The 26,882-nt window shown below is 37.7% G+C and overlaps 1 protein-coding gene across 1 annotated transcript; it reads right to left on the minus strand.

Moving 5' to 3' along the window:
• Positions 1-300: 300 nt before the first annotated feature.
• On the minus strand, positions 301-23,789 carry LOC129368846 (GDNF family receptor alpha-4-like). The gene is made up of 8 exons (XM_055044005.1): positions 23,344-23,789; positions 12,814-13,080; positions 12,642-12,734; positions 12,196-12,565; positions 9,484-9,593; positions 8,972-9,106; positions 5,583-5,719; positions 301-3,955 (listed from the first exon to the last, which is right to left on the minus strand). The coding sequence occupies exons 1-8, from the start codon at positions 23,396-23,398 to the stop codon at positions 3,752-3,754; spliced, it is 1,371 nt and encodes a 456-aa protein (XP_054899980.1). The 5' UTR covers positions 23,399-23,789; the 3' UTR covers positions 301-3,751.
• Positions 23,790-26,882: the final 3,093 nt, after the last annotated feature.

Genomic DNA, 26,882 nt, shown 5'->3' on the forward strand with positions numbered 1-26,882 from the left:
GGAAAAAAGCACATTTTACAACCTTTTGCACCATATTTTGTGATATGCTTGAATCCACCTGCCTGGCCAAGGAAACCCATTCAATTAAGCTCTCGATCCACTGTTTTTAAACTGATCCAAGTGAAAAAGCTTCCACTGACTCTACTCTGTGACTTAATGTAGCTTAGCACTTTGTAGGGCTAAGCTATGAAGCTTACCACTATGACAGTAGCTCATAGTAGAGCTACTGTCAATGTATAAAATAAAATTCTCCGTACTCTTAAACAATGTGACTAGTTTGAATCAGAAACATTGGATGTGTTAGACAAAAACACAATTTAATGAGACTTTTTATTCTGTAAACAAACTGATATACTTTTTTTCTATGGCACAACATTACAGGAAATACACAGAAACATCTGCTATGTTTAATGTTTTTACAATAACTTTAGCATGTGAAACAGTGCTGTACATGGTCTTTCTACTCTTATGATATAAACTACAAACTGTCTAATTTGGTAGGTATTTACATAGTTCTTATAAGATTTAGACTCCATGAATGTAGAGTTTTTCTTCTTCGAAACCCCTCAGCAAACAGAACCGATGTGGAACGTTAATGTTTACAAATATAAACAAACACTATGCACTGACAAAATATATGTAAGCTCATAAACAAGATGAAAAGGCTAAAACAGCCTGCCGTTCAAGAGTCAAAAGTCTATCGCTAGTAGAAAAATGACTCTTAGTTCTTTGCCAAAAATAAGAGTATCTCTAGAACCGCAAAAATTTGACACCACTCCATTTTTGTTTCCATCAAGAAGGAAGTTGCACTCATGACGTTTTTGTGTTGTTTCCCTCAGTGGTTCCTGGAGTAGAGCCAACAGAAGCGAAGGGGTAAATAGGTTTTTGAAAGAGTTTGGTTAGTTTGGCACAGTGCAGTGTGAAACCACATCCTGGTGATTTGACAAATGCTGCAATCTTGGTCCCCAGACAAACTGAGTGTTTCTGATTCTGATCCCTCAGTGGATCTGATCAGAGCTCCTGACTTAACTCTTCTGTTGTTGGTGTATGTCTGTGTTTATTTAGACATAGACGCACACATGCCTACTGTTATCTAAATAAACAAAACAGTGCAGGTCATCCATATTTGATGTCGCTATTCATAATAAACTGTTCTGACTGCTGCACCGTCTGACAGGTGGTCACATTTCATCAATGTTTTTCTCAGCACAAAATGACAATTCTTTAGTTGAAGTTAGGTTTTAACTAGTCATCACTGCACTTATTGGCATTTCACATTGGATTTTATGGATTTATGGATATTTTATATGTACATAGCTCAACATATGTATCACGTGTACATATGTTGAGCTGGACAACAAATCGAATTGTAGCTGTTGTCAATTTCAGTGTGTGCAGCAGTCCAATCACAATGAACTGCAGTGTGGAATATTTGGTAGGATATTATATTTCAACTGAAAGGCTTTGGTGGATGCCCACACCGGGGTCGAGTTTAGCTGACAAGCTGGTCTTTAGATTTTAAGATGTTCAGTGCAAAACATTTTCTGTGAGTTTTGTTGAAATATTTTGGTGAAAGCTAAATATTAGCAGGTCTGAGATTATTGATTACTGTAGATGTGTGTTGATTCAGACGTCTGGAAACAATTGAGTTTAACTGTCAGAGCAGCAACTTTGTTGGGACAAAAATGTGATCGTCGTCAAGAAAAACAAATACTGAACAATCTTAAGCATCTGATTGTGTTAAGTGGACTTCAATTACAATGTGGAAGTATATAATAAAATAATACAGCATTTTCTACTCTTAATTTAAGGCCCACAAAGTTTGTAGCTGACCAAAATAGTGTACTTAAACTGAGAAAGAGCCTTAAATGAGAATTAAAATTAAACTGATATAAAACATCTTTAAGGATTACTGAGAGCAAGAGAGAAGACTATCCCTACATGAGCTTCTGACGCTGGTATATAGTTAACTATTTATTTATTATTTAGTTCAGAACTGTCACGATCATATGATTAAACCAAGCAGAACTTTTTGTTGCCCAGTCTGACATTGTATTTCAGTTTTTATGGTTTGGACTTTGGAGCGTTAGCAAACTGAAGAGTTGTCCATTCACTTAGCCGTTTTCAGCAAGGAATGGTCAAAAAACAGAATGATGTCACTTTGCCCTAAAGCATGTAACAGTCAAGTCGTATTTACTAAACTCACAAAATCCAATTAAAGTTTAACGTTGACTTCTAGAAAATGTGAAGAAAGATGGAGCTGGATTCAGGGAAGCACTGCTTGTTGGCTTTCAGTACATTTCTGTCCTTCTCAGTTTGCATCCAAAGTTAAGTCTTCATTTTAAAAAACCTGTCAAGTAAACAAGACCAGACACTACACTTCAAAAAGCTGTGGGCTAATTCAGCCTTTTCCTCTTCATCTGAGACATCACAGATGAATTTCAGTTCAACCATTGCAAATACTGAGTTCAAAAACAAAAAAACAAAAAAAAAATCTTTACAGAAATCAGTTTAGTTATTTCTTTCAAACCCGTTTTGAAATCATCTCTCTATGAAAACTTCCTTTCACCTCTGTATCCGCAGCTCCTTAATTTCACAGGAAGATGAGCCATAAAAGGCAAAACCATTAACATCAGCGGAAGATATTTAAAGCAGAGACAAAGGCTGAATGTGCTGGCCAGTGACGAGAGCAGCCAGCAGGCTCTTCAGCCTCCTATGTCCATCCCCATCACTTCATTTTGCTTTCAAAACATCTAAAGTACATGTTGGGGAAGGAGCACTAAAACTAGATCTCCTAAGGATAAAAACGTGAGAGGCTATGACAGCAGCAAATTGGCTTTTCTGTCCTGTGAGCCTTACTCCAGACTTTCCCCCATCTGCATGGGAGCAATTTGAATCGGGCAGTAATTGCTTATATTGCTTTTCTCCCAACACCGTTTCTACAATGGAATTTGATCTCATTACTTTTGCCCGCGGTTGAGTTCTCAGCCGCTTGGTGCAGGGAGAATAATGCTAAGTGGTGTGTTAACAAAAAAAAAAAAAGGAAAGAGCGAAGTAACTTTTGTCATGCTTTTCGGTGCGTGAAGTTAGAATAAGCGTACAAAACGTGACGGCGCATCATTTTGAACCTCATCTCTGTCTTGTCAAATGAAGCTATTTTTAAGAGATCCTTTTTTATTTTTCACAAAATGGTTCAAATGTGACTTCCTCTTTTATTAACTCGTTATGTAGTGGGTTATTGTTTTTCTTAGCATGATGAAGACAGAGGAAGAGCCAAAGGAACAGCAGAGAAATGGATGCAACATGAGTTATGAAATAGAAATCAAAAGCTGTGCTCCCGCCTCGTTGCAGTCAAGTAGACTGGGTACGTTTTTCCGGAGAGTGTGTGGCGTATGTTAGCCCTGGGTGACATGCTTCTTTGTGAAATACTGTGTTTTACTTTTTTACTTTAAAAGACAGGCAGCTTTTGCCCAAAGAGTACTTTGCAATTCACCAAAGTACTCACATTGAGGAAAGGTCACTTAAGCAAATAAACTGAAGGATGAATAATGTCTTATAAATGCTTCAAAAGGCAAAAAAAAAAAAAACAGGTTGGGATATTTTACAGTGTTCGAAGGAATAGACACAAACTTTTTTTGGAGGCATTTACATGTCTTTTCCGTAACTGTCGACTGTGTTTCACAGTGAGGGCTGCAATGAATTCGACACCGATAGTGACTGTAAACTCTAAGCTGAAAGAAAAGTCGAGTCTTCAGTCGTTCCAGCATTCCCAGTTCAAGAAGAGACCTGGCAGAAGCAGCAATGGCAGAGCGAGCTCGGCTTGGCGAGCTTCTCCACGCTGACTCCCTTTGGCACCTGATTCCGTGTCAGAGTCCTTCTCAGAGTATGGTGGGATGACGTTGAACTCTTCATTTGCTCCCTCTTCCTGTTCCTCCTCTTGGTCACTGTCCTCCATCTGTGGAGGAGAGAAAGAGTGATTGCTCCAATTAGCAAGAGCAATGAAACATGGAGGGAAGGTCAAGAAGAGTCAGTCTACATAACACGGAGTTTGCTATGAATGAAAATACCTCAAAGATACAAACAAAATAGTCAAGAAGAGAATCTAAACCTTCAAAATGGCCTCGATTTAGCAAAGAAATCAGCATATTTTGGGAATGTCTGCAAAGTTCTGCATCTGCTCCACAAAATGAACATTCAGGAATAGGACTGAAAAGAAACAGGCTGTTGAACATGAAAAAAAAAAACCCAAAGAGAATGAGGTCATAATAAAATATTTCATTGAAACTGCTGCCATAAGACGGCCATCGTTGTTGGATATCTCTGCAGCAACTGGAAGTATCCTCCACGGGGCTTCACTCCTGTATGGGCTAGCATAATTTCTTCTCTAATGTCTAAATAAATAAATATGTTATACATTATATTTACATGCATAACGCAGATCACCTGGGGGACATCCTTCTGCTTCAGTATACGTGACATCACTATCTTCCAGGGTTCCCTCTCCCTTCCGGCATCCTCTGTTTTGCATTTACAAAAATGTCACAGAGCGAGCGCCACACTTTTCTGCAGGCAGCTTCTTCCAACAGACAATGACCTTGCAAGCCCCCACAAAACCAACAGCTTCCATGCGACCCACACAGCAAGAATCAATGCTGAATTGTGACTCACAAGACCCACTTGATTTTATTACATTTTCATTTATCTCTTACCCTAAAACAATATTATTTGTGTAAATTTAAGTTTAAAAGTGGAAGATTCAATTAGATCAGTTCTATTATTTATTTTTAATGTTTGTGACACTGTTGGTGCAAAAACAGTTTGTAGTTTTTGTGATAACTGGCAATCACAGAGATACTAAATTTATTTTTTTAGCTAAAAGTGATAACCTGATGAAGAGACATTCTGCTTCTGGATATTTTTTCTACAAGTGCGTTTCACTACAGCACTATTTATGTCCTTCAGCTACAAGCAGCGTGTTACTTTAGCAAAACAATTGAAGTGGCCGTCACCTTCCACTTTGGAAGGTATGGAGATTTTCAGGTTCAAACAGGCAAATCAGCAACTTGACCTGTAAACTCCCCTGAGACGTTACATGAATCAACAATGATCTAAACTCATACATAAATTACACACACCAGTCAGTGTCATTTGATTTACTTTACTGGATTCACTCCACATCATCGTAAAGCGGCATTTAAATGGAAGTGTGCAAAAGAAATTCAAAAGTCAAACTGCAGTTCTGGGTCTCCTGAGGTTGCATTGCAGAAAGAAGATATTTGCAATATAGGATATAGAAGGATTACAACTGTACATATGAACCAGATGAGTGCACTCCCATGAATATTAACTGTAAAGATTGCAGCAAACACCTACAGCTAATCCTGAACCACACTGAGAGGTGGAGATAGAAGAGGAAGTGAGACAAGAATAATCTGGGATTATGCAGGAAGCTGCTGGGCCTCAACTCACCGCTATAGTCCTCAGTGAAACATTGGCGTTAGGATTTGATGTGCAGTCTCTTGACTGGAGCTGAATCTCTAACACCAACACACAGTGAGAAAGTAGCAGGAGTGTGTGCTTACACTGTTGAATTCAGGGAGCGTGTTGACGCTAACGTGGACCCTCTCCTGGAAGACGCGAGGGGAGGGCTGAGAAACTGGCACTGGAGTGAGCTCCACCGGAGGAGGCGCTGAGATTCCCATGGAGCTGATGGCATTGCCTAAAAACAAAATCAGCAGGGGACATCTTCATTAGTTTCACATCTTAATTCCGCTTTGAATCATCACTAAAACATTATCAGTGTGTGTTCTCAGCTGAGATGGAGCCAAATACTCCAACTTCTTCACTATTAATAATAAAAGTTACTTTTTGATGATCTTAGTTTAGAAATACTTTTTTGTTGTTGCTAAAGAGAGATTCACTGAACTAATTAAAATCTTAAAATACACGTTTATAGTAAAATTACTCAAAACATTTGAAGAACCAAACCATCATTTTTTACTTTATTCAATGTTGATATAGAATTTAGAGTTAATAAAGCTTTATTTTGTGTGTCCAATGACCCAATTCTGAATTTAAGATAGTTACAACCTATTTTTTGGTTTTCTAAAAGATGGCAATAGATTTAATATCTGACAAGAATCCCAAAAGTTCAGAAAAGAGGCTCATAACATCGTAGTTCCTCCACCGTCCATAATCGACCCATGAGGTTTATTTACACACATTCATCCATTTGTTGAGAATTTTTATCAACAGGAATTTTGTAAAAATAATTATTGTTTTCCTAACATGATATTTTTCACACTGAATAAAATTTAAGTTTATTTTAGTGTTTTTACACATTTTTTCTAATATATTTTTTCTGGAGTTCTATAAACGATATCACAAAAATGTAAACTAAGTATAACAGAAATAGTTACATAATAGCATATGTTCCTGCTCAGATGCAAAGTTTCCATCTAATTTCAACTTGCAAAAGCTGATTCTGGACATGGCTGTGGCCATACAGGACAAAAACCTGTCCAGAAAATTACAGTTTAACCAATTAAAAAAATAATAAACACAATTTACATTAAATTATGTGACTCAATTATCAGATCCATGTATTAAGAAATATATACTTTCATGTTAAATTATTCGAGAGTCAGTTTTCCGTCACTTGAAGTTTTTCCTCTCTTATTTTTAGCTGTTTGTCTAGAGCCAAGAAGGGAGGAGGAAAGCAGAGAAATATTTAAGTGTTAAACTGAATGCAGAAAATGTAGCTGGTCACATCTGGATGGGCTGTTTAATCGCCAACATAATGAGCCCTGCCACAGGCCCGTGTGCTGCTCACACATGGTCACTCTGCAGCGCAGAAAAACATTACAAACATGAGCTCCACAAAGTTAACCTTTTGCAAATGGCTAAAGAAAGCAGTTAACTTTTTCTCAGTTTCTTAAAAAAAACATGATTAATTCATTTGAGATTATTCATAAGCATCTATTTAATATAAGAATGGGAAGAAATGCCAGTTTTCTGGAATAAACCAGCAACTGGTATCTCCAGGATATCTATCGTAGCCGAAAGGCAGGCGAAGGCAGGCATGCAGAGTTCCCATTGTCTTTCACTATCTTCACTTTGCATTGGTATGCAATCATAACTAATCTGAGCCTCAACATTATTTCTGGAAGACAATGTTGCAAGTGCTGTACGCTAAATGAAAATCACATAGAGGCTGATTGTTAATGAGGCCCCTCATTGTGAAATCTTATTTCTAATTAAAACTGTCTGTCTCTCCCCTATTGCTTTCATTTTTCTTTTTTTAGTACAGCACATGCTAAACAATGCATCGTTATATATCAGCAGAGCATCCTGAGCGAGAGCTCTAGATGCTCCTTCTGGTTTGGCAACGACTCAACCACAAGCCACTTCCAGCTGATCAGATTTGGTGAAAGGATTCATTGACTCTGCTGAGTTTCAAACTCACATTCGCATTTGGCAGGCGGCCAAGCACCAGGGAGAACATCTCTCGCTGTTCATTTATTTATAAGAAAACATTATGGTTCAGTGACTTGCCCTCTCAATCATCAATTACGGCCCACCTCATTTGAATTCTGTATTAATGCACATTAGAAAGCGCTCAGTTAGATTAGCATCTCAGCATTCATTTAGATGATACTTACATCTGACAGCTGAAATACGACATCTCCTCTGTTATTACAGTGATACAAGGATTGTCAGCTGCAAGTTTATTCTACAAAGTATAAAGACATGATCAAAATTGGCAACCTAAACTGCAGCATTGACTCATTAACATTTCAGAAGAACTATAATTTATTTTAATTGATGTTTCTTGCCACATTTCAACCCAGAACTTTCAAGTAACTGTGGTTGTGCTCTCAATTTTAATGATCTGTGATACATGAGGCCATTATTCACAATATTCTCAGAAAGAAGAGGGAAAACAAAAACTTCCACAAACTGCAGCAGCTAATGTTTGTATTTAGTTTAATCCTTACAGTAGAGACTTCTGATGGTAAGAGAGGCGCAGGAGATCACAAGATCTTTTATCTTCTAACCCTGCTTCTTTTCAAATTATGTCGCGTTACATGTTAGTTTCCTTCACTATGTGCCTTTTTATTATAGTTTTGAGAATTTGAGTTACATGAATAAATAAATAAAACCTTAATTTTATTTATTTTGTTGTCTGGTCATGCCAATTACAGATGTAATCCCTAAAGACAACAGTCTTTAGAAAATTTGATTGTGATATTATTGCATCCCAGAGACTTTCAGATGTTAATATATGCAAAACTGTAATTCCAGTTATTCAAAATGATTAGATTCGTTTACTGTGCCTCTGTCTTCTTCTTAAATTAAACAACGTAACAGTTTATTTTATTTACTTTAACAAAAAGCATAGAAAGTAAGCTTTTAGGAACACAGGGAAAAATATTTCTCATTTATCAATATACAAATTACTTATTGTTAAGTTGGGCTCTGAATGAAGAGCCATCTGGGAGGCATAAGGGAGGAGACAAATCTTTGAGAATCAGAGTCAAACCTCCCATTACTGCTCTTCTCTTTTTAGCATGATCCAAAAGTGAGTCTGGATGAAGCTACCGAAAAAGACAAATTATTGAAGTGCCATATTTAGATTTCTTTCTGGTGCCTCATTCTGCTCTAAATCATATAAAGTCATTGGTTTCCTCACAGGTTTTCAAAAAGATTTGAAAATGGCATTTAAGGTATTCATGGAAGATTGTTCATTTTATATCTACTGAACCATTTCTATGTTAAGTTGAACATTATTTACTGAAAAAACAAATAATGACTCAGTTTTTCTCACCACAGCCACCTGATTTTTCAGTTAAATAGTCCTAGTAATCCAAAAGGTCCATCATGTCCTCAGTGGGAACAATTTATGGCCCACAGAGTTCAGTTCAGCCCTAAAACTGAACCGTCCCACAAACTTTCTTATGCATTCTCTTACGTAGACATATGTTGCTGCTGAACAGATTTTGGATGCGTTGACAGCCCTGCAGTTCGTTGCCGCTGCCTTCACATGTGCACCACTGGGACACCTCCGTGCTGCTGTTGCTCACATAGTTAGGAGTCATTATGGTTCCTGAAAGACAAAAGTTTAAAACGCTTTAAACAACACTTAGATTTGTTTAAACAACACCTTCCAAACAACGCTTAAAGAATTTGCACCATACAAAACAATTTTAGATTATAAAGTAAGCAGTTGTCTGGTTTTTGATATTTATGACTGCAAGTACCCTAAAGCTTTTGGTGCATTTTAAAACAGAAGGAAATAAAATTATTTTTATGCTCATGCAGATCATCAAGAAATTGTACTTTTGAAGCAAAAGAAACAATATGCTAACTAAATGTTAGAAACACAAAACTGGTCATTTCTGTTACTGGCTTTTGTTATTTTCCCCTCTCAGCTTCTCTATTTCACCTTCTTGTATCTTTTAATTTTTGTTTTCAGCATCTCACCTATGAGTCCAGTATAAGCCTTGAGGCACATGGCTCTGCTCTCTCGCATACAGCCAGAGGCAGAAAGCGAGGACTGCTGACAGTTGTGTTGGAAATCTGCAAACCGGGATCTGCAACACACACACACAGGCACGCAGTGGAGAAAATGGGTTTTCAGAGCGTCAGCACATAAAAACTGAATGCATTTTGAAGTGTTTTGAAAATTTTATTTTGGCACTCAGGGCTGTCATAAATCAAAACAATGACATAAATAGGAAGGGGAGAAAGAGAAGAACCTACTTTTAAAAAATGTTTGGAAATTTGTTGGGTTTTTTTTATCACATCTAACACTTCTTTGTGAGAAAAGTTCAGAAATTAAACCTTTTCTATTTGGATCTCATTTTCAATATATACAGAAAAAACAACACATGAACTGAATACATTGAAATTTCTGGTTGTATTGTGGAAAAAAGTGAAAAAAGTTCAATATTTTTACATAGTCAGTGCATAACAAGTTGGATTAAGTGAATTAAGAAGAACTTTCCAATTTGGATTAGTTTAAAATTGAGGGCTTAGGGAGTGGATCAAACATATTTTTATCTCTTTACTGAAGGAGTGTTTCAGGGCTTTTCCCATTGATTGGCTGAAACTTGTGGCTGCCTTGAGAAACAAAAGAATAAAAGTATTTTCTTAAACAGAATGAACTGTGCTGCTAATAACACACCAGCTTTGCTATATAGCCGCAGAATTTCCTCTTTTTTTTGCCAGCCTTTTTCATTTGGAAAATATAAAGTATATGTCATAACATTAGTACGTGTCACACCTTTTATGCTACAATTTCCCTTATAGTAATTAAAATAAATGACTAAAAGAATAATTAAATGCGTCATTTTCCGTTCCAGGAGAGTCTGCAGGGTGCTCCCCTCTGCTTTGTGCTGTATGTGTCTGAATAAAGTAATCGCCAAGGGTGAGTCTGTAAAGAGTCACAAATTGAAGTCTTTTTTTTTATTATTCCCTGGAAAGTGCACCATGCTGCTTCAGGGGGAAGGAGAAGTCTCTCTCAGGTGGAGTGGTTCAGTTGTCTCCTGGCATTATTCATGACAGATGGGAAAAGAGACCATGAAATTGACCGTGGGTTTGGGTGTAGCTTCTGCTGTGGCTGCTGTACCATGTCTAAGTGGTGAGGGGAGAGCTAAGGCAGAAAGAAAAGCTTTTTCTGATCAGCCAGCCTGAGTCCCTGTGACCTAGAGAGCGTGACTATTAACTAAGCTCTGTAATATCCAAGAATAGGCAAGGCACAGAAGAAATTCTTCCTTTAGCGTTTTGGGATTCTCAGTGGGGATGATGTCCTGGGGCTGACCCGGTACGCACAGGATGGATTTTACAAACCAGTTGGTCTGGGAGCAAGTGGAGATCTCTTAGGAGGAACTGGAGTGAGATAGTAGATATAGACCAGCTTAAGTGTTGCTGAAACCACTGCTCCCATAGCATGACCCTAAATTAGTCCATATATCTGCATAGAAAGTCTAAATAGAACCTTCAAGGTAGCAATTGTGTCCTTAAATATTATTTCATCAATCAATATTATTCATCAATATCTGTATGCTGTGAAAATACATCACTGTGAAAAGATGTACAATATTATCTAATTTTAAAAAGTATTTATCATTTATTGAGTAATATTTTAAGTTTAGAAATGGGTTTCATTTTTTTGCAACAACTGGCCATTTGAGAACATTAAATGTCCTGATATGGCCCAAGATGAAAATTAGTTTATAGATTAAAGATTATGGTATAATCTTTAATAAAGATTATAATCTTTAATCTAAGATTATACCATTTATACTAATTTAATGAGGTGGTCCAATTGAAATGTAACAATAAGGTCACATCTGCTAGTCATGTCATGTGAAATGTTTGTGAACTCTCACCGAAGAACTATTTGGGTTACACGTTCGAGGTTGGAAGGTTGTTTTCCACAGCTGCATCAGAACCAGACCGTCTCACCCCTTGTTTTTCATTCTTGTTTTTCATTCCTTATCCTTCCATAAAACTCAGGTGCGGTCTCTGCCTGGCAGAGCTTTGCGAGCTTTGCATCCTGACTGGCTTGATTATTGATCGTCTTAGGAGCTCTGTGAGTTGTGCACAATTTATGAATAAACCTGATTGAGTGATTCTACCTGAACAGAGCTTGGAAATAGTTTTTCCATGACAGTTGGTGACCCCTAACCCAAAGAATCCAAGGAAAATCAAACCCGATCACAGAAACTCAAAGCAAAAGCATTGAGTTATTTTTTTAATAGACGTCGACATGTTTGTTAAAAAATAAAACATATTTCAGGTTGTAGATCTGCAGAGCTTGTAGCAACTTCTCCCCAGAGACCTGCAGCTACAAATACAGCAGATATGTTTCTAAAATCATTGACTGTGTGGAGCTAAACCTAAATACACTTCTCAAGAACTTATATGTGCATAATTTTGAAATCATGCACTTAACTTGTACTTAAAATTCAGAATAGTGAACTACTTCCATCGGTATATCGTACTCAGCTCCAATAAAAAACATTTTATGCACATTTTAAGTTTGTGGCTATCGTGAAAAAGCATGGAAATTTGAACTGTTATGAATATTTGAGTGAAGTAACGCAACTTCTTTGGAAAGTGGGTAGATGGGTGGTTGCTCAATGCTTTGCAGACTCCACTGCTTCTGTTTCTCTGCACACAGGATCTTACCTACACAGCTCGTCTCTGGAGCAGTAGTTCTGGAGGCTCAGGCAGTTGGGCTTGCCGACTCGTTCCTCCCCTCTTGCGTTCTCCTCAAAGGAACATGATGGCACAATGGTTTTCCTCCGGCGCTCCCCACACAGAGTGTCAGAGCAGGGACAGAAAAGCAGAGCGAAGCTGTACTCCTCTGGCACACGCTCCAGGAAGCGCCGCAGGGCTTTGTGGCATTTCTGGCGGTTGCAGCTGTTGTCGGTGGCTGTTGCTCGCTTGGTGCAAGCTACCACATACTCTGAACGCAAGGAGCCACATTTCTCATACAGGCCGCAGTCCTGAGCAGCCTTCAGACACTGGTTCTGGCCGTCTACGACAACAGAGGAAGCTGCAGGAAGCAGAGAATGGACTTGTTGGTGTGAAATAAAGCAAATAACTTTCTGAACCAACAGGACGTACTCTACCTGCCATAATGGAGGCCATACGCGATACCTCTATGTTTCTCACTAGATTCAGCTTCAGCTCTTCATATGGGGATACTTCATACTCATCATATGCTGAAACGATATTGGACCACACAAATAAGGCAACTGAATTCAAAGAACACCCACGTACAAGTTTGTGTTTTCCACCCACCTGCAAATCTCACAGTCCAGTAAACCTTGAGGCAGTGCTCCTCTCTGCGAGAGCCCCGCTGACACTTGCAGACTTGAAGGGGGCGATAATGCTGCACCGAGTTTTGGGCCTCCAGGCACTCGAGGCGGGCATCTGAACCGAGTGGCGAGACGGCTTCCTCCGCCGCACAGTACTCCAGCAGGTGATAGATGCCTTTGCAGGACGGCTCCTGGACGCAGCCCTGTTCCGCCACCAGACAATCTAAGGACGCAGATACTGTAACACCGCCTGCAGAAGAGGAGAGGTTGACATTATCAGCTGCAAACTCTGCAAACAGGTTCATTACAGACACTATGGATTGCAAAACTAATAAGTAAGGTACAGTGTGCTCAGTTAGTTATTAATATCCCATGATCTGTGAAGGTCAGCGGCTAATAAATCAAGTTCATCCTTTCAACAAAAAACATGTCCAGCTGCACTTCACCTGTCAGAGCTGAGGCTTGTAGTTTATGTTCTGGTCAAAAAGTCAAGTCAAGCCCAAAGTTTTTACAATTAATGTGCAACTTGAGGGTGAAACTCAAGTCTCCATCTCAGCCAAGAAGCAGGTTTGTAGTGATAGAGCCTCCTATAAAGTAACATATACTAAAATAAAATGTTTTTAGATTATATGTGGTACATACAACACTTCAATAAAATTATTAATCATAAACTAAAACAGGCTGTTAACCAGCTGATCTCAGGTTTCAGGCATAATGTTAAAAAAATCTAAATCAGTGCAGAAACCTGGCTTGTCAAGCTTATAATCCAACTGATGGCAAAAGTTTTAAAAAGCTGGAATTTTTCAGCTGCACGAGCAAGCTCTTTCACAATAAAACACCATTACCTTATTTGGGTGCAGAAAAATATTTAGTTGACATTTTTCTTAATGGTTTTGAGAGTCAAGTATTAAACCACCTCAAAATGTCACCTGCACAGAGCCAAATTATTCATGAAGATAAAGGCGGATTGTTGACCCAAATTAAGATCAAAGTTTTATTATCTGACAAGAAAAAAAAAAGTATGACATTGTCGCAATGTTCTCCAATATTACTTGCATAAGAAGGAGATCCCACTGGGAGATCCTTTCCACATGGTACAGAGGATGAGGTGAAATCGTGATCTTGAAGCTTTTTGTTTTAGGTTCTGCAAAGAGTGAAACTGGAGACTGGAGGTGTTTATCCCTCTTCACCGAGGGTTTTCCTCTGAGTGGGAGGTCAGTGGATCTTTAGCAGGTGCAGTTCACGACACTCGTCTGACAAAACACTTCTGAATCTCGTTCAAAACATTCAAGAAATTTTGAAAAGAAAAACAATTAGCAGAAGAGACTGTAGATGTCCTTTGTGAAGCCACCTTGACCACATGGAGGAACGCTCACATAATAATTACATTTTTTCACTGTTAGCTCAGGTTTTTGTTAGTTTTTTTATGTAATGGTTTTAATGTTTTGCTCAGCTTCTTAATGGTTTTCTCAACTATATTCCTCCTTACAAGTCAATGGTAGACTGTGTACACTAATAACAGTTCCTATATTTTCTAATCTGTGAAACTCTCAAATTATTTGTGAGAACAAAATATTTTTATTTCTAGTTTTTTGAAAGCATTGCCACCAGCTTGTCTCTTGAGCAAAAGTTATCGTTAAAACTCTTTTCTGCCTAAATGGTCTCACTGTATTCCACTGTGAGACTTACTGCAGAGTTTTGGTGAGTCTGTGAGGCCTTGCTTTTGGTTGCCAAAGCAAAATGCTTTCTCTTTTACAAGCATTTTGTTTTACTGTTGTTTATTTTGTGGAAGTAATTGACCAAGGTCTTGGTAATAACGACACACTTATTCCAGCCACTTTTGCCTATATTTAATCAGCTAATACAAACACATGTACAATAAAAATTTTACACTGTTAAGACACAATACAGTAATGTCAGATTCCTGGCAATGTTCAGTGCTGAGCCATATTGATGTATTTCATGAGTCATACTGGTAATGAAGTCTTTTTTTTTTACAGGCGATAATTTATCTAGATTCCCAAGTGCAGGATTACATTTGCTGACATCCTTCCAAAGCACATTTTCAAGATTGATTTCCCTTCTTTCTGATTTCACAGATGTTCACTTCGCTGGAACAACGTTTCAAGCCTTTATTATTTTGACAAACCTTATTTTCATCACCGGATTCATCACTGGAGAGCTTCTTGGATTTAGCAGTCCAGCAGCATTGCCTTCATAAGCTTGGCATAAATTTTGGCGAATAGACAGCCTCACGCACACAAACAAACAAACAAAAAAAAAGAAAAGAAATATGAAAATGATAATTTTCTGCCTCAAAAGCGATGCTGTTCAGCAGCCAACTCTCAAATATTAGATGTGTCTAGAATGCACAAATCCTCAGAGTTTTTTTTTCTAAAACATCATTTGAACTACTCCATTTATCATCACAATAAAACTTGCATTGTAATGAGAGTCATTAGACTCCGAAGGATAAAAGATGTTGAAAAACTTTGATATGCTTATTGTACTTCATGTGTTGTAGGGTCATACATGTAATTTATTTGGAAAGCATATATTGTTGACTAACACCGTAACAGTGAGTGTGAAAACCTTCTTTAACAGAAATGCATTTATTTGGAAAAAGCATTTTAACCGGCATCAAACACCGCCTCCAGATGCAACACCTCTGTGAAGCTAAAAACAGTTTAACACAATTCAGTTTTGGAAACAGGCCTACAGTTATTGAGCATAATAAATTAAAGACAACAACTGATACAATGATGCATTTCAAAAGACAGGCAAAAGGAGAACAGTGTGGTTATAAAAATAAATCATAGTCACAATTAATTAAAGAATTATTTTGGTATAGTTCTTTAACATAATATGTCCATTAAATGTAGGAAAGAAATGGTGTTTACTGCACACAAAGTTAATATTTACTTGAAATATTGACTTTCATTTGAGAAACATGGTAGTTGGAATTAAACTCCAAATCACACTTCAGTAAAGTGCCAATATGAAATCACTTCTCAAAAACCCAACTCCTACAACAACCACAGGATCTGATCCATATTCAAGAAATTCCAGTCAACTTTTTGTTCTTTTCATAGTACAGAGATCATTTTCACAAATCATCCAATCCTACCACTCCATTGAACTCACAGACTTTGCCTGCAGCTAGTTCCAGTCTTATCTCACAAATCATTTCTCTTTGACACTTACTGTCACATTACGGGTATCCGATGGTTTAGTCCTTCACCTATTCTCTTCATCATCATCGTCCATCTTCTACTTTCTCTTGATCAAGTCACCATCTTGAATAGGATTTCATTTCACCGTCATGATGATGCAACCAATTATATGTCAAAACCAAAGCTGCACTTCCAGTCATCACCATGTTATCTCCAAAAGATGACATCTTTTGCTAAGATGAGAGAAATATTGCAATTCATTAAAATTGCAAAGTCAAGATTCAAACGTGGTTACAGATACTACAAGGCGACAAACCAAAATATTTACACTCTACAATACATAGCTATTAATCCTCAGTGCTCCTTTCAATTCAGAACCACAACAGCCCGCCATCTATAGAAATAAAGAGTAGGGTTGTTTTGACTGAAAATGTTCAAACTAGAAAGAGTGAAAAGCCACAAATCACTCCATAATGATGATTGTTGCCCCATTACAGGCAGAAAGCAGAAAAGACAGAAGCTGCCTGAGGGAAACAATGAGAAAAAAGCTCTTTGTGAGTGAAAAATGTATTTTATTAAAGCTCTTCTGGAAATTTGTTATTTTTAATGTGACACCTAATTAGCCTTACCAATTTATACCCATATGATCTCAGTCTAGGAAAGAACATAAACACTTCTTGTGTTGATTTTATGAATTTGTTGTACCCTTTTATCAGTAAACCACACACAGAAGACACTAGCAAACACATAAAGTGTGTTAGAAATAAACGTAACGAAGGACGGCTAACAGATCCATACCTGTCTTTTTATCACGTGTTCTCACTGGCTCAGCTCATAAACATAAACATATAATCCATCATGTCAGTTCATGCACAGCTTTTGAGTTCGACTGGGTTCGCACTTCGATTAAGCTCCTGCTGACACGTGGCACAAAGCACGGCTGCAATTCAATTCTGCTGCTGCATGTTTTGTAATCTCAGGCACCACATGAGGTCCATGTCTCGCTTTGGTATAAGACATATCATGAACAGAAGCTATGTTTCATCCCCGCAGCAGGACAACCTCCAAAGCCGCCACACAGAATCCATAGGAGGAGGTGGGACGAAAAAATAGTATCACGGCAGTGAATCATAGTCACAGCGCCGCGTGAAGTGTAAAGGAGATCATTACCTGTCTATCTGTGAGTCTGCCTATGTATTATTGCTAATTGTACCAAAGTGTCAAATCCCACTGTGTTGGGCTGCGGTTTAAACAAGCTTCCTATAATCTTCTGTATGCACAGAGAGCACTTTGTTTTCTTCTATTCTTACCACAGACGAAACAAAGAGCCAACAGTCTAATAGCAAAGAATTGCAATTGTATGGAGACAATTTATGTTGTATGTAACTGGGATTTTGAGTAACAGATCAACACAAAGTAGTCCATAATTGTGAAGTGGAAGTCATATAGACTCATATATGACTCATATAGTCATATAGAGTCATAATGGCCTTCAACATTTTTGCAAACAGCAATCAGAAAAGTGAGGCATGGATTTAAAATTATCTCTGCAGTATTGCAAGTGTTTCCAGGTTTGCCTCTATTGGTTTGCAAAACTGAAAACTGAAATGCTGCTAATTTGCCTTTAATATCTTGTGTTCAGTCAGATTGGGTGACGTCTGTGTTCAGTTTCTGTCTTAATTTTCAAGTCCTGAAACAAATTCATGGAGGTCCATTTAAGTCTTATAGAACTGTTTTATTTTATTTTGTTCCAGAGAAGTGTGACTCCTTTTGAATAATTATTTGACTTCTAAAGGCATCTGAGTGCAGTGATTTTATGAAAAGGAGTCATAGCAAAAGTTGGCTACAGAAAATGCATTTAACAGTTTTAAAATAAAAGCCATCATTTTCATTCAGCTTCATATTTATGAACTATTTTGTGTTTGTCTTTTCTATAAAATCAACATAAAATGTACTTTTGTTTGTAGTCATAAGAGAAAAAAAGACTTTACGGTGGGAAGACAAAGTAAATTCTGCAATGCAAAAATGTTTCACAAAGTAGAAAGCCTGATTGAGAAAAATGTTAGACAGAGGCTAATTTTTAAAAAAGCTCTATGAATTTTTTTTTTTTTAAACTAAGATGAATTACTTTGATATGTGAGCTTTAATGCACCCTATTGATTTCTCACTGGAGTGATTAATAGAATTTGTGAGGCAAAGCTGATGAAGGTTAACGCCGTGATTACTGCACCGCCCTCAACACTCAGCGCCCACTCTCGCAGGGAGAGACAGTTTGGCAAATTCCTCTTCTGTCTCTTCAAACATGGTGGGTTAGGTTGAAGAGAATCCAGATTGTTGGGCAGTAACTTGATTAGGCAAGAAAGAATGCCTAGAGGGGAAGTGTGAGTCTGAAATTTGGTCGGGAACTGTGACAGAAGGGACTTGTCGACAGGAAGTCACACACACTATGAGGAAATAGCAGCGAGACACGACAATGAGCTAAATGCAGAAACATGCCAATAAGTGACACTACTTGCTATGTTTTCCTCGGAATCAGCTCAAGTGAAACTAAAATTGTTTATTCCCAAATGTTGGTTTCTTTGTCAGCTGGCTGGCAAATTGGAAAACCTCTACTAAATATAGAAGGAAATGCATGAGGTGTTGAACTTTCCAATAAATATGAGTAAGAATACAGTTACTATTATTCCAACTTCTACGTCTGTCCCTTCATAATCCCTGCTGAACTGACTGAAGCTCTTCACACTCTGTGGTCACAAGAGACTGCAGTGATGGCAGCATGAACATTTGGCAAACCTTTACAAACTCCAAGCCTAGAATTGACTAAATATGCCTTGCTGCTATGCTTTGATAAGCAGAATCCTCAATTAGACTTGATGAAATGCAAACAGGACCTGGAATCTGTGGGGCAGAAAATCCAGGAATGTGGTCCAGTTGAGCCTCTTTTTCTAAGTTTCATTGTGTAGATGAAATATAAAAAATTGCAAGGGTTTGTGTGCAGGTATTGTGTATCTCCAAAAAGCTGAAGCCAGAACCGAACCCAGTCAAGCTGTGACGGATGGTAAAATGGTGTCTGAAAAAATAAAAAGTTGTAAAACACACGAGAGCCAGAGGTGCTGTTGAGTTCACACTAATTTTATGTTCTGAAATAGTGCGCCTACTACATGGCTAATGCCTCGTCTAATGAGGCATGGCAGTCGGATTGTGGAGCCACATTATGCATGCATTAACCACAACACCCCACACACCCTGGATGCCTCCATGGTAGTTCAGGTTAAATGCATCAGGTGCATCATCAGCCAATTGCAGTGAATCTTCCAGGCTTCTGCCTTCTGCTGTTTACTGTGTTCCTAAATTTCAATGTGTACATAATTTCTTGGCCACATACACATAATGCCCATTGATCAGAACGGTTTTGTCTGTGCAGTTGCCTGTGAGTGACAGTCAAGATGCAGATTAACACAAAAAAAAACTGAGTAACTGGCAATGGCAGTCAGGTGATAGAAAAAAAAACAATCAATATAACACATTTTTTAAGAGGCTGGTGGTGAGAAATCACATTTATAAAAGGTGAAATTATGATGACAGTTATCTTTCAATAGTTTAATTACCTTAAAGCCTAATCTGTAAATTACTGCTTATGCAAAAAAAAGTTTATTTTATGTTTTATTTTACCCGTGTGATGTTCAACATTTTTTGTATCTTGCTGTTGTGAACAAAACAGACTTACAAAAACAGAGTGCAGACGGACAATGAAGAGAGACAAAAAGACGGCACGACAACAAGGAGAGAAAACTAGAAGTAGAAAAACTCAAAAAGTCAAACTGAAAATGCTCATCAATATCTTTCACTTTATGTGAAATGAAAACGAACCGTACTGAAGCTGTGACAAACGTTGGTGCGGCTCAATCGGGTCTAGTCAGTGAGGTGCAAAAATAGCAGCAGTCAGTCAACAGTTGCAGCCTGCACTGCCTGGGATTTTTGTAATAATCCAAAGGGGGCCTGGCAGTAACAGGTCAAAGTCGGGTTAAATGTCATTTAACAATAGTTTTCAGACGCGGCACAAATACTGGCAGGTCTTTTAGTGTCAGGCCATTTGTTTCTAAGATTTCTGCAAGGTAAATTCAGGGAAAGGTATGAATGAAGTCATGTGCATTAAGCTGGAAAATGATAACCGGGAAGGAATTTCTGTATTGTGACACACTAAATACGACATGCTGCAAAATTATTCATAGCTATTGAATATTGTTCCAGTTATATTAAACCACAAACGATGAGGTATTTCTTCGAATTTTATGCGAGAAACCAGCACAATGCATTACTGTAAAGCTGTGAAGTGCAAGAAGGAGGATGCATGGTTTTAAAAATCTTTCTCAAAAGTCTAAAGTGTGGCATCCTTTTGGAATTTAGCCAGATTTACTCCAACACTTCCAAATAAAACTACGAACAACATATTGCCTTCAGATGGCACCTAATTAGTAAAAAAAAAAAAAGTTAATTTGTGTATAAATTAATCTCAGTATTAATCCAGCTGTACGATGAAGGTTTTTTAGAGAATATTAGATTCCAAAAAGCATCAGGAAGAGAAATGAAAACAGCAGGTCAGGAATGAAGTTGTGGATGAGATTGAAGCAGGGTTAGAAAAAAAATTGATTTAAACACCTCATGTAGCACTGTTCAATCTATCATCTGCAAATGAAGATTGATTAAGATAGTGGCTCCCAATTACACATGCTGTCCCGCATGTTTTAGGCTGCCTCACACCTGACTTAAATAACTGGGTATTTAACAAACTTCTGCAGCACTTTACGCCATGAATCATTAGTATCAAGTGTGCTGAAACAGAGATTTGTATAAAACATGCAGGACATTAGATTACAAAAAGCATCAGGGGGGAAGCATCAGTGGTCCCTGCGGGTTGGGAATCAATGTACAAAGACATGGATTTCTATCAAAACTGATATTATTCACAGCTGCAGCCAAAAAGGCCGATGGTAACTTTGGAGGAGCTGCAGAAATTCACACAGATGGGCAAACTCTGTATCGATAGGTTGACAGGAAAGCAATTAAGAATTTAATGGAAGATAGGTAAGAAGAAAGCAGTTGTTGAAACTCTAAAAAAAATGCTCTTTTTGCATGAACATACAGCTGGAGCTAAAAATGAAATGGTTTAGATAACAGTCAATCAAAATTCAGACCTAAACCTGCTTGAGAATCTGTGGTAAGGCTTGAAAATTGATGTTTACACATCCCCTCCATCAAAACTGGCAATGCATGAGACATTTTTGGCATACAAATTTTCAGTCTGCAGACAGAACCAGAACTGCAGAAAAAGATTACTATACAAAGCATTGGTGTATTTGAATAAAAATGCATCTCATACATTACAGCTTTTTACTTCAAAATTATCTGAAAACAATTAATCACCACCACTTTGTGTTGGCCTATCACATAAAACCCCACAGGCGGCAGAAACATAAAAAGGTTACTTTAAATATTAAATTATGTCTTTTAAAGACATGCAAAATCATCTGTTAAGGTTTTCCCTAAAGCAGACACGATGTACCAACAAGCAGATGTTGTGTTAGTTCATCTTCTTCATTTTGGTCTTGATGACAGACAAGCTGGGGAGGCTGCAGTCTTATACTGAAATTCCCACCAGAATAGCATAAACAACCAATGATAATTAAATACAAACAGATGCAGATTTAAGCTTCCATTCTGCACAATCCACAGTTCTCAGTGATGTTAATGAGAAACTTTGAGTCAAATATTTTTTGATTTCCAATCAGGTATAATAGGCAGAACTGACATCATGACAGAGTATCTCATTTGCATGTGTAATGAGTCAGATCTCAATTAATTGGCACTTGAAAATTAATGTTTTTGCTTGGTGTGATTCCACCTAAGCCAAGTGCTCTGTGTGATACACAGAATGCATGAGCGGCTTGACATTAACAAGAAAAGCATTTATCATTTTCAGCGATCCTAATCTCTAATGGGCACCCACAACCAACATTATCAGGATGCAGCCGGACATGTGGAGCCCCCGTCTCCTCTTATCTAGTCAAAATCTAAACAATTATAATGTTTGCATGCATCTCAGCGATGATGAACCCACTGACAAGGAGAGAGGTGCTCTAAATAAAAGTCAATCAATGTGGTGCATGCAAACAGGAGAGAACATGAAATTCAAACAACAGCACTGATTAGATTGATATGTTTTTGTATAAAAGACCAAAGACCAACAAGTTTTTTTACTTTTCTTTTCTTTACCAGTCTAGCTTGGATCGCTTTTTTTTTTTTTTGCTTCGGTCTTAACTTATTTAGAGAAAACTGAAAGTTAACGTTAGCATGACGAAGGATCCAAAGCCGTGAAGTGTGAGCTGTTCTGTACGGCTTTGTTTCCACCTGACCATCAGCTAACACAAATGGATTCTCCAAACCTGTCGTGCTCATCTAAAGATTTCAATCATTGCTTAATTTAAATCTTACTAGAGCTCTGGTTTAGTGCCAGGTACTGTTTTAGTGTTTAAAAATTCATGTGTGATATTTGCAGCAGCCTGGGACAGTCCAGTCAATACTTTGAAGAGCCTTTATCTGGATCTGGTCCAAGGCAAAGATAACAGACCTGACCCAATGATGTCATCCACATGGAAAACACTTTCCCTGCTCTATGATTTAATAAACCTCTTTGACTTTATGTCTCAGTAGCTTACCTTGAACCGAGAGTGAATTATTTTGCTGCATTCAGATATGTGAGTCTGTTGGTTTGAAAAACATCTCTGTCTCTGAAAAAGTCACTCTGTCTCTCACACTTTTCCCTTTGTTCTTGTATTTTAACAACTATCCAACATTTATGTACACAAGCAAATTTTTGCACCTCAAATACAAAATCCTTCTAGCAAAATTTCAGAGTAATAATGTACTTCTTACTCAAAGATCTATTTTTTTTTTTTGCTATTTTATATTTAAAATTTTAGAAATATAGAGCTGCTAAGCTTACTGATGTTCTCTAAAATAAGTTGCTCACAATATTGCACAAAATCTTAACTACGAATATCATGTAAGCTTATTATCCTGATGTTGTATTTCTAATTACTAAATAGATTGAAAAAGTAGTCATGCCCTATGGGATTTCCTGCGCAACAGACCAGAAACTCCAAAGTATTTTCCTGAGATTTTTTGTGACAAATAAAGTCGAGCAGTCATGGTTGCAATGTATTTAGGGATATCAGAGTAAAGGGGTCTGAATATAAAACATGAATGAAAATGCGACACTAAGAAATAATGGAATGTGTAAACCAATGGACTCATGCAAGTAAATGAGAAATGCTCCTTACCCTGAGAAAAGACATTGAGCAAAAGTCCAATGATCATCATCCTGTCCGGTGTCATTGGGGGACAGCTGCGGAATGGGGAAGCGGGTACCCGGCTCGCTGAAGCTCAGTTGCCCGTCTCCTGCTTCATCCAGCCTCCTTCTGCTCTCCTCTGCCTCCTGCTGCTGCTCCTGCTGCTGCTCCTGCTGCCGTGTCCGCTCGGACTGACGTGGATCGGACGGTTTGTCAGCTGCACAAAGTTGGCAAAACTGAACAGAAGTGACTCAAGCTCTCGCGATTTTGTCGCTCCCTTCATTCTTAGGATTTGGACGGAAGACGGGAAACATTCAGTGGATTTTTCCTGCGAATTCCTTAAAAAGTGTGTGTGTGTATGTGTGTGTGTGTGGTGGGGATTCTCTGCAGTGTAAAGACTCCCAGCAAGGCAAACGCACCTGTCTCCAAAGCGCGTCGCCTTTTACACTTCTGCGTGGGATTTCCACGCAAGCTCAGCTCCACAGTTGTCCACACGGACGCTGAGTGCGGCGAAGCCCCGACGTGATTGGCCCCTGAACAGGCTGGACGTACCAATGGGGAAGATAAAACGTTTCCTGTTGAAGGAACAGCTGGGTCTTTGCAGTCAAGTTGTGACTTGATGGAAAGCAGAAGGTGGACAGTATGAACTAAATGAAAGATATTTAATGTTTTAAAGTCACGGTTAAGCTTCAATTGAACATGTAAAAAAAATTATTTTAATCACAATTACCAAATTTATGAAAATGATTATGTCACATAACTTCAAAAAATGAACAGTCCTGAACTTATTTAAAATTACTCTTTTGAATTAATCAGGATAAAAATGTACAGCCGATGCCAAGAAATAAATATTACACAACAATGAAACCACTTAAAAACAGGCACTGTTGTTATTAATGAATTTTTGAACAGCACTCATCCCCATTACTGTTGTTAAGGAATTACAGATCCAGTGTTTGGTCAAAATAAATCAGATGTGATATATGATCAAGTGTTCAAGTTCTGCCAGCTAAATAAATCCTTTGAAATTCTGTTGGTTTGGGTTCTCTCTCTCAATAATATTATTGGACTCAATCTGGCCACTTTTTGAAAAAGTTCAACCCCCATAGCAGAAAACTCCATAAGGAAGGGACAGTTTAAATGGTTGCACGTACAGCGAGTTTTTATAGGTATAATCATTTCTGCTGATTGCTGATCAGCAGAAATGATTAGTGACACTAAATTGTGACTGTTAAAATAACTGTCAAGTTGTATTTCATTATTTATTATTAAAACTAGCATATCCATTAGTTCGATTAAATTCTATATGATTTCTATTTCTTCTTAACTGTTCATCGACAGAAGCATATTTAACAATATTTCAATTTTTCATAAACCACTCATTTGAAGTTGAGAAAGTTTCATTCCTTTTGGAAACGTGAAAGCTCTTGGGGGCCCTCTGCTGGTTTGGGACCCAGAAGGAACAGTTTCGTTTGCACCTATATCCCAGTTTCTGGTTTTAGATTGTATGAAAAACAATCTTGAAAAATATAAGTGGGCAGACAATATAAAATTAAATGAAGTAGATTCCAATTTCTTCAATGAAGAGTCATACTTTTTCCACTTTTATCCTTCTGTAATTGGACTGAGAGACTATTAAAGGTAAAGTGCGCCTAACCATGTAGTTGAAAGGTATTTACCCTGAGAGAAGAATCACTAAAATATGATTACTCACCTCTGACCCTGAAGCGGTATTTGTCCTCTTTGTGCCAGGCCTGCTGCGCAGGTAAAAGGTTCAATATAATTTCCTTGTTTGTCATGAGAAGCAATTCAACTCTCCTCATACTTTTTATATGCACATTAATGAAAAGTGACTCACAAATCTCCTTTGAAAATCTTAGCTTGAAAAATAATAGTTAATTAAAAATATAGCTTATGCTGAAATTAACTTGTCAAAATTCATAAAATCACTAATTTTACTGCATGAAAACATTGCTCTTAAGATATTATTTTTAAAAAATACCTCTGGCTGCTTCTCACCAAGACAGAACAAAGCTCCAAATTTTGTGTGCATTTTTAAAAAACTTAATTAATAACTTAGCCTTGACACTTATACAAAATCCAGTAGGGAATTAAACAGAGAATACAATGTCACAACATAAATCAAAAATCAAAAACCAAACAGGATCACAATCATCATTATGCAAAGTCATCCTACGCACACAAACAAATAAAGAAAAAAAATTGAAAAAGCAAAAGTAAAATAATAGACTACAGAACAGAAGACAAACAACATTGCAATTGGAATGGAATAAAAAAAACCATCATCCTGGAAAGAGGGAATAAATGAAGCGCAAGTGCAATTCAAGTGTATCACGCACAAAAAAAGTCTTTGAGAAAGTGTGTCCCACAAGTACTGGGCAGCAGAACAGAATGTTCGGTTCTGGATCTAGGAGCATAAGCCAGACTCTGAAGACCCGAATAGAACTAGTGGGGGAAACTTTATTCCACTGAATATTTAGGCTCTTGCTCACTCAGTGTCACTTTGTCCAAACACAAATGATTTGTAAAATATATTCTGCCCATCTCAGCAAGAAATGCAATATTTGGTGTGACATGGTCCTTTCTCATGCTGTCTACAGTTTTATGTTCAGCAGTAGGTGTTTTGTTAGAATAATACTTGTAGTCCAAAATGTGCAAATCTGAAGCAGTAGTGTTCTTCCAAGCATATATTTGCATAATTCATATCCAAATATGAGACAGGTTTCACCTTGGGTTTTCTTTAAATGATTTTCCTTTGCATTTTTTGACATTTAAGATGTTAAATCTGGTCACTGATGATCCTAAAGAAGGGATTCACGAACTTAAAAATGAGTTATTCCATACAGAGTGATATTTGAATTCTATTAAATGCCAAATGTGAGAGTTCGTTATTTGTTTGACATCTGCTGTCAATTAAGAGGTTACTACAAGCTGGTAAATACTGTATCATGAATCTGTAGTTCCAAATTTTGGAAGTGGTAGTAAATAATTTGAGTACCCTAACAGTGAAATAAAATGTCCATGGCTGTCTAACAAATTCTGATTAATCTTGATAGATGTTTTTTTGCAATCATTTCTTTTTAGTTGTGATAATCCTATGCTAGTTTTTGTAGTTTAGAGAGAGTGTTCCACTTTGAATGAGTTGGGCTCATACTGCTTGCATGTGGTCTTCTCTCCTGGGATTCTGGCTTTCTTGCACAGTACAAAGTACATTTAGTTTAACCAGTTAAACTAATCGGCTAATCTAAATGCCTCTTAGATGGGTGTGTACTGGCAAGGTTGTGTGTCTCACAGTTGCCATGTGATGGACTGTGATCTGTCTAGACATGCACACCAGTCTGCACCTCCACCTGGATGGATGGATCATGAATGCATGATGTCTTATCGTTTTCCTTCACTAATAGCAGGTTATCTTTTGCTTCCCCCTAGTGGACAAATGCATAGATGACATGTGTTTCATGGGGTTTCCATCAACAGCCCAAGGTGCTGCATTCAGCAGGTTTGCTCTG

The sequence above is a fragment of the Poeciliopsis prolifica genome, unplaced genomic scaffold, assembly GCF_027474105.1.
Source record: "Poeciliopsis prolifica strain line A6 unplaced genomic scaffold, Auburn_PproV2 SCAFFOLD019, whole genome shotgun sequence".
Taxonomy (NCBI): Eukaryota; Metazoa; Chordata; class Actinopteri; order Cyprinodontiformes; family Poeciliidae; genus Poeciliopsis; species Poeciliopsis prolifica.